At 53.5% G+C, this 12,500-nt stretch overlaps 1 protein-coding gene across 6 annotated transcripts in view; it reads left to right on the top strand.

Annotated features, from left to right (window-relative positions):
- Positions 1-12,500, top strand: part of PBX3 (PBX homeobox 3) — a 102,024-nt gene that overhangs the window by 80,887 nt on the left and 8,637 nt on the right. For all 6 annotated transcript variants that reach the window (XM_053996406.1, XM_053996404.1, XM_053996405.1 and 3 more), the window contains 3 exons: positions 1,738-1,979; positions 5,945-6,135; positions 7,947-8,082. In XM_053996406.1, the coding sequence (XP_053852381.1) occupies positions 1,738-1,979; positions 5,945-6,135; positions 7,947-8,082 (569 nt within the window). The remainder of the gene's footprint in view (positions 1-1,737; positions 1,980-5,944; positions 6,136-7,946; positions 8,083-12,500) is intronic.

Below are 12,500 nucleotides of genomic sequence, written 5' to 3'. Positions count from 1 at the left end.
ACTGTCATCCCTTTGCCTGTGGGTGTCTGCGGGCTCCTGCGCAGGGTGGGATGCTCTGGACGTGGGAGCATTGCACAGGATGAAGATGAGCACAGTATGCCACCCCTGTGCCACCAGCCCCCGAGACGCGCTGGGCTGCGTGCGAAACTCCCGAGTGGCTTCGTCACTGCCCTCACGGCCGAGCTTCCTCCTGCTGTGCTTCGGGCCCCTCGCAGCTCCTGCCTCAGTGCAGCACCAGCTCCTGCTGGGGAGCCCTGGGGGCTGCTCACTTACTGACTCAGGTTTACAGACAAGGGCTGGGGCTCTGGAATATTAATTTCAGTCTGGGTGGACCGTGTCGCTTTGGACGAAGCCCTCTCACTTTGGCCTGATGATGGAAGTACATGATGCAGAAATCACTGCAATTGTACCAAATTATTGTGCTGCAGGTTTTGGCTAGGCATCTGCATTTGGGAGCAGAGTGGGACTCTGATGGGATAGTGGGAGGGAGATGAGTTCCATGGTGAGAGCAGAAATGCAGCTGAGGAGTAACAGCTGGAATAGAGCACGGTAAACATGGACTGAGAAAGGGTCCAGAAGCTAAAAGGAAAAACAACAGCCAAAATCATTGATGAGAAGGGAAGGAGAGCTTGAGTGGACTAAAACCAGGATGTTATTGAACGTGCTGACAGCAGAGCAGAGGAGGAGAATGACAAACAGGGGAACAACTCACCAAGGAAATCACCCCTGTGTATGGCACTGCGGGCCAGGAGCTGTGCCGAGGCAGTGGGGCCTGGCAGACAAGGGAATGAGGGATGGGTGCAGAGCTCCCTTGGCCAGGCACCACCACCCCTGCTGCTGCAGGGACTCCCAGGTGCGGCATCACCTTCCCTGGCTGCAGCCTGGGTGGCCTGAGCCGTGCCAGGGCTGTCCCCAGCATGTGTGTGCCAGCTCAGGGACACGCCGGGACAATGTCTGGTATCATCAGCTTGTGCCTGTGGACCCCTGAATAGGCAACAGAAATAATTTAAAAAGATGATGAGACATTTTTATTATTCCCATGAAATTATATGGAATTACAGTTTTAAATGAAGGTGACAGGTTTAAAATGTGTATTTTAGAGCAAGATTAATACCTTGTGCTTTCTTGAGTTGGAAAGTTGGCCAGTGAGGGGTCATCTCCCACTGCGTGTCCTCTTTGAGACAGTCAGTGTGGAATCCTGTGCTTCCCCCCGAGTGCACGGAGCACATTGCTGGTGCCCAGGTCCATGCCTGGCAGCTGTGTGTTGCTGGCACATATGGCACAGCCTACTGATGTGTTCCTGCTGTGTATGGGAGCAGAGAGGTCCTGTGGCACTGCCATCCCCCCATGGCACTGCTAGACTGTGTCTTATGGGGCTGGCTGCTGTGCTGGGGCCAGGGCTGTGCCTGTGGGTGCTGGGGCAGGGCTGGGGCAGGGCTGGGGCAGGGCTGTGCCCGTGGGTGCTGGGGCAGGGCTGGGGCAGGGCTGTGCCCGTGGGTGCTGGGGCAGGGCTGGGGCAGGGCTGTGCCCATGGGTGCTGGGGCAGGGCTGGGGCTGTGCTCAGGCCAGGGCTGTGCCCGTGGGTGCTGGGGCAGGGCTGTGCCCATGGCCCAGGGCAGGCGGGTGTCACAGGGGGCTCGAGGCAGGCGGTCAGTGAGCGGGCAGCGAGCGGGCAGTGGCTGGGCAGATGCAGAAGTACTGACTGTGTTTTCTCTTGTTCTCTCTTTTCTGCCCAAGGTTTGAGCATCCGAGGAGCCCAGGAGGAAGACCCTCCCGATCCTCAGCTAATGAGACTAGACAATATGCTTCTGGCAGAAGGAGTCTCAGGTCCGGAGAAAGGTGGGGGATCGGCGGCAGCAGCTGCAGCCGCAGCAGCCTCTGGAGGGTCTTCAGATAACTCTATTGAACACTCAGATTACAGAGCCAAATTGACCCAGATCAGACAAATCTATCACACAGAGCTGGAGAAATATGAACAGGTCAGACATCAGCCTCTCAGTTGTTCGTGTACCTGACACTGCTCTCCTCTGCTTGCCAGTGCCCACCACTGCCCACTCTGGACCACAACCCTTCCTCCCCTTCCCCACGCCTCAGCCCATAGAGAGCCACGATGGGAGTCTGTCGGGCTCCAAGGAGCTGCTGGCTGGAGCCAGGACGCATGTCTTGCATGCCTGAGTGTTTTCTGTTGTCTGTAACTGCACAAGAGCAGCACCCAAACCCGTGTTTCTCCCCTTTGCCCAGCCCATAGAAGGCAGAGATGAGGAGAGATGTCTGTCACTCAGTGCCACCCTCTGCCCTGATGAGGTCTCACACAGCTGGGTCTGGCAAGCTGGGGAGCACAGGCAGACAAGGGCTGCACTGGCCGTCTCAGCCCACAGGCTCCTGGAGCAGGTGGCAGGAGACTGGCACCAGACTTGGCCACGGCAGGTCAGCTGCAGCAGGTTGGAAGACAGTGGGCAGTCAGGCGTCAGCAGAGCACCTGGCCCAGGCTTTGGGACGGGAAAATCCTGGTTCAGGCAGATGCCAGCACAGTGTCTTTGTTTGGAATGAAGAGCATGCTGCAGAGACCTGTAGGTTTGTGTTCACCACTGGGACCTGGTGACCCAACACACTGGCCATGCTGCTGGCACTGGGAATGTTTGCCACATGCTGCCAGGTGCCAGCAGCACCGTGTGCCTCAGGTGCCAGTGACACTGCCTTGTCTGTGCTGTCTCTTTCACTGTGTTGTTCGAGTGCAGAACAAATAACTGAGCAATCACCTGCCAGGGTCTTTGTGGAAATCTGCTGTTCTCCCCTGACCCCGCAGGGCCCCAGCAGTCCTGGCTGGAGCCCTGAGCCCTCCTCGCCCCGCCGGGTGCAGCCTAGCGTTGGGTTGGGGGTGGCTGTGGCATTAACGTGCCTCACACAGGCACAGCACACAGGCTGCAGGCAGATCTGGGCCAGAGAGGCGGCAGCTCGGTGCTTGCAGCTGCTTCCTGGCAAACATCCTTGGACTTTAATAAGTTTAATGACGTGGGGGAAGCAGGAGCATTTTTTGCCCTGTAGCTCCATTTACAAAGGTTTCGGCTGAAATGTCACAGCCATTCGTCCACACCACAGGAAATTTTGGAGGATGCTCAAATGCTGCTGGAGCAGGAGAGAGAGGTAGAGCTGAGGATGAGACATGCATGCTTCCCCATGGATCCTGACACCCAGCCACGTCTGCTCAACAGACATATGATGATTTCCCCAGCCTGGCAGCAAACTGTCTCCTGCTGGTTTGTCTCACTGCAGTGCCCGAGGGGCAGCCAGGGCTTGGCATCTCAGCCTCTGGCGCCACAGGTTCTGGGAGGCAGGACCCTCCTGCAGCAGGGAGCCCGCGCTGGGCACCTGCCCGCGCCGCAGAGCCGCTCCTGCCATCCTGCCCGGCGCGGGCACTCCCGCCGTCCCACGGCAGCAGGAACCAGAGCGCCTTCCTGGAGACGCTTTCCAGGCAGAGTTTGATCCTGATATTTGTTGCCAGTCAGGGGAATGCACTCAGGAAAGAAAAAAAAAAAAAAAGGGAAAGAGAAATGGAAAGTGTGTCACGCCATCACCCAGCGCTCCCTCGCCGGGCGCCGGGAGAAATGGCCACGCACAGGCAGCGCCTTCCATAATTTACAGCTCCTATAACAGAGATGACATATTGAAAGCTATCTGCTGTAATTACACTGAAATACATTTTTTGCTGTAGGCAAAAGTACTGTAAGGGTCCCAGGCCTCCTGGAGCAGCTGGGAACCCACTTCCCAAGTTCACAGATGTCTCCTGAATTCACCCCGAATTGGGGTGAGGTGTGGCAGCTCAGAAGCCACCACCAGCCTCACAGAGCACTGGCTGCCACCTTGCCCCTCAACATTGTTTTGGGCCATTTCCTCTCTTTTTCCTGTGCACTTGTGATGAAGCACTGAGGCAGCAGGAGCATCCCTGCTCCTCCAAGGTTTCTGAGCAGGTTAACAAGGCCATCACTTATAACCTGACATTATTAATAATGTCTTGGGCACCAAGCAGAGGCCTGAAAAATAGTCCTGGAAAAGGGATCAAGTAGCTTGGACGCTATAAATAAACAAGAGAAACAAGACAAAGCATCAGAGTCTTCTGAGCTTCCTCCCACTGTGCTGTGTGAGGCAGCTCTGCAGAGGGGAGGTGCTGGTGGAGATGAATTAAACCCAGGCTCTCCAAGCAGTTGTAGCCAAACCAAGTCTCATCAGGCAAGTTAAGTAAAGTCAGGGAAAGGTTTTTGCTTCTTGAAAGCAAGACAATAATTTTTGCTTTTCAAAGTCCAGTTTTTGATACTAAATCTCTTATAGAAAAGGCATACCTGAAAATATTTCTAAGGCAACAGTTGCCAATTTTATTGTACTTTAAAATTGAATTCCTGGGATCTGAAAAGAAGGAGGCTTGTGGCAAACCGTGTGCCTGGAACATCCATCCAGTGCCAAATTCTTGGGTTCAGCTGTATTTTGGAACTATCAGAGCTGCTGCCTGATCTCAGGGGGAGAGCTGCTGCAGTTTGGTGCCCGTGTCCCCTTCCCTTCTGTGCAACATGTCCCGGGTGAGCCAAAGCTGGTGTCATCGGTCCTGCCGCCGGTCAGAGGGCTGGACCTGAACTTCCGCATGCTCAGGTTGTGCCCTGATGATGGAAAGGATGTGCCGGTGGGAAGTGAGGGTGAGAAATGCCCAACTCCTTCACCTGGTGCCCGGGGAGCCCTGGCAAAGGCGGGGCTGGCGGGTGCTGGGACGAGCAGCGGGCTCGGCGCCCTCGGCGAGCGAAGGGCTCTGCACCAGGGCTCGTGAGCGCTGCCTCCAACGGGTGCTGCGAGGATGTAAATTAGCCTGTAATTTACTTTCAGTAGTGTAAAGAAAAAAAATCACTTTGCCTGAAGTGTATGCATCTTTCTTAAGGGTGTACCCAGATTTTAATTATCTAAATGTAAATACTTAACGAATTTTACTTAGAGTAATGAGCTAAAGTGCACACTACATAAATGAGATGTTCTAATTAATCATGTATGAACTACTGGTTTAAAGAAAAGCTATGTGAATTCTGCGAATGTTGGGCTATTGCCAAATTGCTAATCAGCATTTGCATTCATAGATGGCTTCACTTAATAAGTTGTGAGACGTTCAGCAAATGTTATAGGAAATTATGAGGTTTTAGATGCATAAACTTTTCACTTTTAACTCCTTCCATCACATAATCTATTGAAATGTTGGAGAATCCTTGAAAATGTGGTTGTCAGACATATTAGGTACATATTTTGCAGCCTGGCTTTAGAGGGAAGAGGGGAGCTAGCAGAGTTTCTGTCAGGCTCCAGCCTGCAAAGGGAAGTCAGGAGGGCAGGATGTGTGGAGGGGGCTCCTGGTGATGGCTCAGTCTGAAGTTTACATCAGCATGTCACAGACTGGGAGTGCTAATCCGGGGCTCCCCGTGCCCTCCCTCAGTGCCTCGGCCGCACACGTGGGCCAGGCTGGGGCACAGTGTCACTGACCCCCCCGGACAGGGACACACGGTGCCTCAGAAAGGTCTCAGGTCCCGCGGTGCTGCAGGGGGTACTGAGGCACAGGGCTCGGGGCATTGCCCCCCTGGCTGTGAGGTGTGCGGGGCCCCATTCCCACCCTGCCCCTGCCTGCAGCTGGAACGGGGGCTGCTCCGACTGCTCCTCTCGGCGGGGGCCTGGCTGGGAATGGGGAAAGGGATGAGCACAGCGGGAGCAGGGCCCTGGTCACTGGCTCCCCTGGCTGCCCCAGGACAGCTGCAGGTCTCCTGGACAGGGTGGGATCCCGTGGCCACACGCATGTGGAGGGGACAGGGCCATGTGAGGGGTCCCCCAGCCCCCAGTGCTGCCTTCCCCCAACAGCCAGGCCGGAGCTTGTGTCCTTGTGGGACAGCACAAACCCACGTCTGAGCCTCTTCTTCCTCCACAGGCATGTAATGAATTTACCACTCATGTAATGAACCTCCTCAGAGAACAGAGCCGGACACGTCCCATTTCTCCCAAGGAGATTGAAAGGATGGTGGGCATCATTCATCGAAAATTCAGCTCCATCCAGATGCAGCTCAAACAAAGCACTTGTGAAGCAGTAATGATTTTAAGATCAAGGTTCCTTGATGCCAGGTAAGGCAGAGGCAAGTGCCCTTGTCTCTTTTTGGGGGGAAGCAGTAATTTCTGGGCAGCCCAGGAGAGCCTGGCCATACTGGCAGTGGTGTCCCATGTCAGCAGGGATGGGTGGGAGAGGTTGCTCTGTCCCAACAAAAGCCTTCATCCACAGCTGCTGTGGAAGAGAACCCCTGCAGAGTAGGCCTTCAGAAGCAACAAGGTCTTTTCTTCAAACTTTAGTGCAAAGACTGCGCTTGTTTTCCCCACCTTGGACACCTGCACCACTGTTGGAGCTCAACGCCTGTCCCCAGGACCCACAGCGGCATCAGTGGGCTGCTTGCTCCACAAGCTGCCAGGAGGCAGGCAGACAGGGATTAGGAGGGGGGTTTAGGCACAGTCAGAATTGTTTTGAAGCCTGATGAGGTGGGATAGTGATCCCCAGCCCCATCCCCTTCGCAGGGCTCCTGTCTGCAGAGCGGGGCCCCGGCAGCTGCAGGGGCCTGGCAGAGCAGGAGCGGAGCGGGCGGAACAGGGAGGAGCAGCAGGCGCCACACGGAGCCTCCCTCCTCCAGCAGCTCACACTTCACACCTGAAAGCTGTGAGGAGCTAAACAAGGCCAAAATAATGTTATTAACAAGGAGGTCACTGGCAGGTGTGGGAAATCAGGGTAATTGCAGGCAGTTGGAGGAGATGTCTATGGAGAGCTCCAGGAACGCAAAGGTAGAGCCTGCAGATGTACATTTTAAAGTGATTTCTCTAAAAAGGAGGAAGGTAAATAAGGCAAAATGAGCGGAAGCATAGTAATGAGATAAACAGAGCTCTAGGGAGGGAGCCTGCCTGCTCCAGGATGCAGTGCAGTTAGCAGCACCGCGATACTCGGCAAGAGAGCGCTGGGGATTGCGCTCGGCTGCCGGCTGGCCTGGGGCGCCGGCGGTGATTGCAACAGCCCTGGGGGAAGGAGCTCCAAGGAAATGTTTCACTGGAGCCTTCCAGAGGATGTTCTGCTAAAGGAGAGCAGCCCTTGGCACGGAGGGATGGCGCTGCAGCTGAGCAGGTGCTGCCATCGTCACCCAGGTCGGCTGCCCCCGTGGCGAGGGCTGGAGGCTCCTGGGCCGGAGCACGTGTGGCTGCTCTCTGCAAGGCTCCGTGCTCCGGCCAGGTGACACCCCTGGGGGCTGTCCCATGTCCCATGTGGGCCAGGGCCTGGGCCCCGTGCAGCCCGTGGCAGGAGGGGGCACAGATGGGTCTCGCTCACAAAGCCCTGGAATCCACTTGCTGTTGGAAGCCAATTAGCTCGGGGAGGCCATGTGAGGACACATCAGCACGGCTGCCCCATCCTGTTGTACCATCCTCACCCCGGGGAGCTGTGCAGGGCCCCAGCTGACGTGTGCTGAAGGGAAGGAGGTCTGCCAGGCTGCTGCTGGCACACAGGGCCTGCGTGGCCGGGAGCTTTGGGCTGGGCTGTGTACCCCGCTGTGGAGGAGGCACAAGGGAGGCTGCTGGCTCAGCACCTGCCTCACCTTTTCTGCCACAGCACGTGAAGGTGGCCTGTGCTCCCATGGGATGAACCCTGTGGGGAGGTGGGGGTGTGAAGCCAGAGGCAGAGTCCAGAGCCCCCTGGGGCTGGGTGCAGGACGTGCTGTTGCTGCCTGCTGCTCCCTCCCATGGTGTCGCGGAGCCCAAAGGGATCAGGGTGCCAGGACAGCTCTGCTGTGTTGTTCTGTGCTGCAGCACGGGCTGTGAAACGAGGGCTGCTGCTCCTCATCCAGCCCTGCCAGGGACCTGCTGGCATCTGGAGGAACAGTGGTGTTTTCCTTTTCTCATTTCAGACGGAAAAGGCGTAACTTCAGTAAACAAGCCACAGAAATCTTGAACGAGTACTTTTACTCCCACCTCAGTAACCCCTACCCCAGTGAAGAAGCCAAAGAAGAGCTGGCAAAGAAATGCAGCATCACGGTATCACAGGTAAGCAGCAGGGAGGAGCCCCTGCACCCACGTGTGTCAATCTCCTGGTTCCCCTTGCAATGCTGGCACCTCCCTCCAGGCTCTGGGAGGTGGTTCCAGTGGAGGCAAGTACAGAGCTGGGCCTGCCCAAAGCACCTGTCACCCCTTCATATTTGTGTGTTGGCCATGAGGAGCTTTGCAGGGTGATGGGATGTGGCTGAGCTCTGCAGGAAAGGCTGCCTGCCTGTGGTGGCTGGGGCTGTGCTGGGGTACAAAGGCTCTGTGCACAGAGAAGAAGATAAAAATAAAAAGCAACAAGGTCTGCGCCCCACTTCACATCAGCCCTCCCTCTGCACAGCAGCGACGCTCCTGGCTGAGCCTTGCTCTGATCTGAATTCATTGCAACTGAGCAGGATTTCGGGGAAAGGATGGTTTATTGACAAATTTAGGATCTATCTTTATAGATCCGAATTTCTTTGATTGCTCAAAGTTGTTTTTCTAAGCCAGTCAGAAATTCAGCCTCTAGCTATGCTGAAGTGAGTGACACAAGTGGCTCCTCTGTGGCAGAACTGCATGAGGCAGATTTGCTCCTTTTACCACAGATAACAGCTGTTAGTGTGAAGTTAATGCAAGAAACCCAGCACCTCCCCAGTCAGGACTGTGCCATCGTTGGCTGCAGCTGCTTTCCCTGTGGGCCAAAGTACCTGTACAGCTCACACTGGTGTCCCGCAGCGGTGCTCAGGCTGATGACACCATCGAGTTTTCCTTCACCAGGCAGCTCAAAAAGCAAAACACCTCTTGGCATTCCATGTGTGTTTGCTAGAAACCCCAATTATTCTCACACAAATCTGGCTTGCGCAGCTTGGGGAAGAACTTGAGCTGGTGTGGCAGGGAAGTGCCCTGCAGCCTCCAAGTTCTCCAGCCCCTGCTCCTGTGCTGAGGGCCGGTGTGCTGGCTTCTCCCTGCTCCCTCAGCTCCCTTATCAATATTTCAGGTCCTTGAGAGGAATGGTGCCTGCGGCGCGTGTGTTAACTATTAATGATTGCAGGCTGCAGTATCGGCATTATTAGCAATGCAACCTTTAGCTTTATAATTAAGGCCTGAGTTGAGATTTACTTTATAGGCCTCCATTGAATGCATGAAAAATTCAGGCACTTTATTGAAGACTTTCAAATGAAAGTCTGCCCAGCTCCTCCAAATTTGGAATTGCTTGACATTGGCTGCACCCACAGCAGCAGCCCTGGCAGCACTGCCCCAGGACACGTGTGTGCCTTGCTGTCTCCTTGCCTGTGCCCTGGCACGCAGCACGTGCCCCACTCCGACTGGGGTGGAAGTGCCTGTGCTCGGTGCCAGGGGAAGGCACAGGCTGGGGAGGGAGGCAGTTTCTCCCAGTCCATTTGCAAATAGCTGTGGTGATGGGCAGGAAGTTTTTGAGGAAAATTCAGTGCACAGCTTGTTCCCTCTGACATTGCTCCTCCTTCGCCCTTAGCATCACACAAGCACTGCAGCCCCGTGGTGGCTGCTGCTCTCCCGTGCCCTCAGGCATCCCTGCGGCTGCTGGGCGTGCCTGGAACCAGCCAAACAGCCTGAGAGCACAGAGTGCCAGGGCACTGTGGTCTGCAGCCTTCATCTCGCTGCTGGTTTCAGTCCTGGCACGAAATGGTTTGTGGCAATTCCTTCAGTAAGTGGCGTCCAGAAATCTTCAACGTGATCCAAGGCAGCCTGCTGTATGGTCAGGAGAGGCCATGCCATCCACACCAACTTAAACAAACAAAAAGTTCTTCAGTTTTGGTTAATGTAGTTGGGCAGGATGACAGGGGAAAAGACCCACCAGACCTGCTGAAGAGCTGTTCCCTCTGCACCCAGTGGTGAGTCCTGCCTGGCAGGGAGGGGCTCAGTGATTCCTTGGTGTGGACAGATAAAAAGACAGATCAAGATAAGGCTGAAGTGACTGTAGGAAATGAGATGGAACATTTGAGAAGCCATAACTGATTGCTTCTAGTGCTAATAGATCTGATTTCTTTCTTAATTGGTTGTTTGATAAGATTTAATGTATAGAATGAAATAAAAGGCAGGCAGATGGTCCAACAACCCAGCAGTGGCAGAGAGCCTGTGACAGGAATATAGGTTTGTCTTTTTAATATTTGATACAGACATGAATTAGTGGTTTCTTGAAGCCATTAGGCAGTCTGAGTGAGCAGTGGGAGTAGCTGCATTGTGCCCTCCATGGCACTGCATCCAGCAAGCTCAGCCTCGCTGGGTGACATTGCCAGCCTGGTCCGAGGGCAGTGCTGCCCAGCCAGCCTGGCACCAGGGATGCAGGGCTGGGCCCTTGGCACGGCTGGATCGTCGCTCTGGCAAGATGTTAAAAATGACTTGGAAAAAGTCGGGTTGATATGGTAGAGCCTGGAAATGGGGCCATGTATCATGTAACAGGAGAGGAGCATGTATGAGAGAGAGGGAGTGCCTGTGATCAGCTGGTTGCTTGAGTTCCTGATGGATCTGCTGTCACAGCCAGAGAGCATGAACACCATGGATATTGTAATCTTTGATTTCCAAAGGCACTTCCAGAGGCTGCATGGCAGTACTGCAGGGTTAGTTGGTATTTCCTAGGTCGAACTGGGCTGGAGGTGTCTTTCTTTTACTGAAAAGGGTGTGTATTTTTGAGGCCATGTAGCAGATGAGCTCTGAGCAGGCACCACAGAGCAGGCCCCCACACACTGCTCTGGTGACTGACAGCAGAACTCAGAGGATGCAATCCAGAACTCAGAGTGAATTGAGCAGTCATTGAAACCCTGGCAGGAGCAGCATCACAGGGGACAAGCAATGGCATCCGAGGAAGTGACTGAGCTGCACCTCGCTCAGGGCTTTCATGGAGGATCTCTAAGTGTGTGTATTTTCAGCCTTGACCAAGTGTCCCTTGGACCTTGCCGTGCCTGTCACCATGCCCCATTTACCTCCTGTGCTGCAAATACCCTGGAGGGCCAAAGAGCTGGAAAAAGGAATAAATAACATTAAGGGATGTCTTTCCAAACTCTGGAGCTGTTGGCTCGTCTTTGATGAAGAGGCTTTGTCCTTTCCCTGGCTGAGCCAGGCTCCTCTGTAGCCTCTCCTAACAATGATCCCAAGTGTTTCTCTCTTGTACTGTCAGTACCTTGTACACGCTGGGGGCAGATTCATGGCAGAACATTTTCTCCCTCAAACACTTAATTAGTGAGTGTTTTGGGTCATCCTCCCCCCAGATTAAGCTGCTGACTGGAAATCCTGCTGCCATGGCACTTTACTGAGCTGCAAGGAAAATTGTCTCCCAGAATCGTTTCATTGCAGGTGGGAGATCGATGGTTTCAGTTTTGATATCGGTGTTTAAAATAATATGTAGAGAAGGTTTTTCAAGAAAAGCATAAAGACAAACTATTTATTAGGATGAACACCTCACACAATTTCATTTTTAAGAGTGCGGAAAAGGTAATTCTGGGGAAAAAAATGTCCTTAGCAGAGAACACTGTCGGCTGTAATTCAGAGCCACCCCATCAGCGCATGTTGGAGGGAGATAAACTGTATTGTCTGCTCTCCCCCACCATGGCTGCGAGGCTGATGTTTTATACTTTTGCAGATGAGCCTCTTTCAGGGTGTCACAAACAACCATCAGTCCATCACACGGGCTGGAGAGAGGGCACAGCCAGTGCTGAGAGCGGGGCAGTGGAGTACAGCAATAACATTTTTCACTGCTTCAAACAAAAGAAGGATGTGGTTGACAAGGGAATATATTTAACATTGTTTTAAAGAAAGGATGCAGGAGCTGGTTTCCAGCACCCCTCTGGCCCCTGCTGCTTCTGACTGTTTCTGTGAGCGGGTGGACAGGGAAAACCATGGATGGAGGGGCTCTTACCCCTGGACGTCGTGTGGGAAGCAACAAAAAAAGCTGCAGCATAATCAAATAGTTCTGGAGGTAAAATTCCTGGGTTTAGATCACAGACTGTAACTGTGGAACATTGATTTTTAACATTTTCTGGTTTGTACCACGTTTTAGGTGTTTTAGGTGTAGACTGTGTGCTACAAACATGGAAACACAGTGGAAAGATTTCCATGATCCATGAACCTGTATCTCCCTGATTCCAGCAGCGATGCTCTCGCGTCAGCTGCGTCTTTGCCGAATGAGCACTGATTTATCCCAGGAAATCACCCACTCCAGAGACACGAGGCAGGCCTGCCCCATCCCAAATCCCACATTAGGCATCTTGATGATTTCAGTAATAATTTATTGTCTTTTTATTTAACGTTGCAATTAACATGATAAATAAGTGCAACAGTATTGTTTGAAATGTAATATACAATTAAGCCCAATTAATTAATTGGCCTTCAATGATCAGGAGGAGAAAGATGTTCATTGTTTTTTTTATGTGAAGAGATAGTTTGTTTTAATGAAAAATGTGTTGTGA

This window comes from Vidua macroura, chromosome 21 (assembly GCF_024509145.1).
Source record: "Vidua macroura isolate BioBank_ID:100142 chromosome 21, ASM2450914v1, whole genome shotgun sequence".
Taxonomy (NCBI): Eukaryota; Metazoa; Chordata; class Aves; order Passeriformes; family Viduidae; genus Vidua; species Vidua macroura.
The sequence above is the reverse complement of the archived record's forward strand: the minus strand, read 5'-3'. Positions and strand labels throughout refer to the sequence as shown.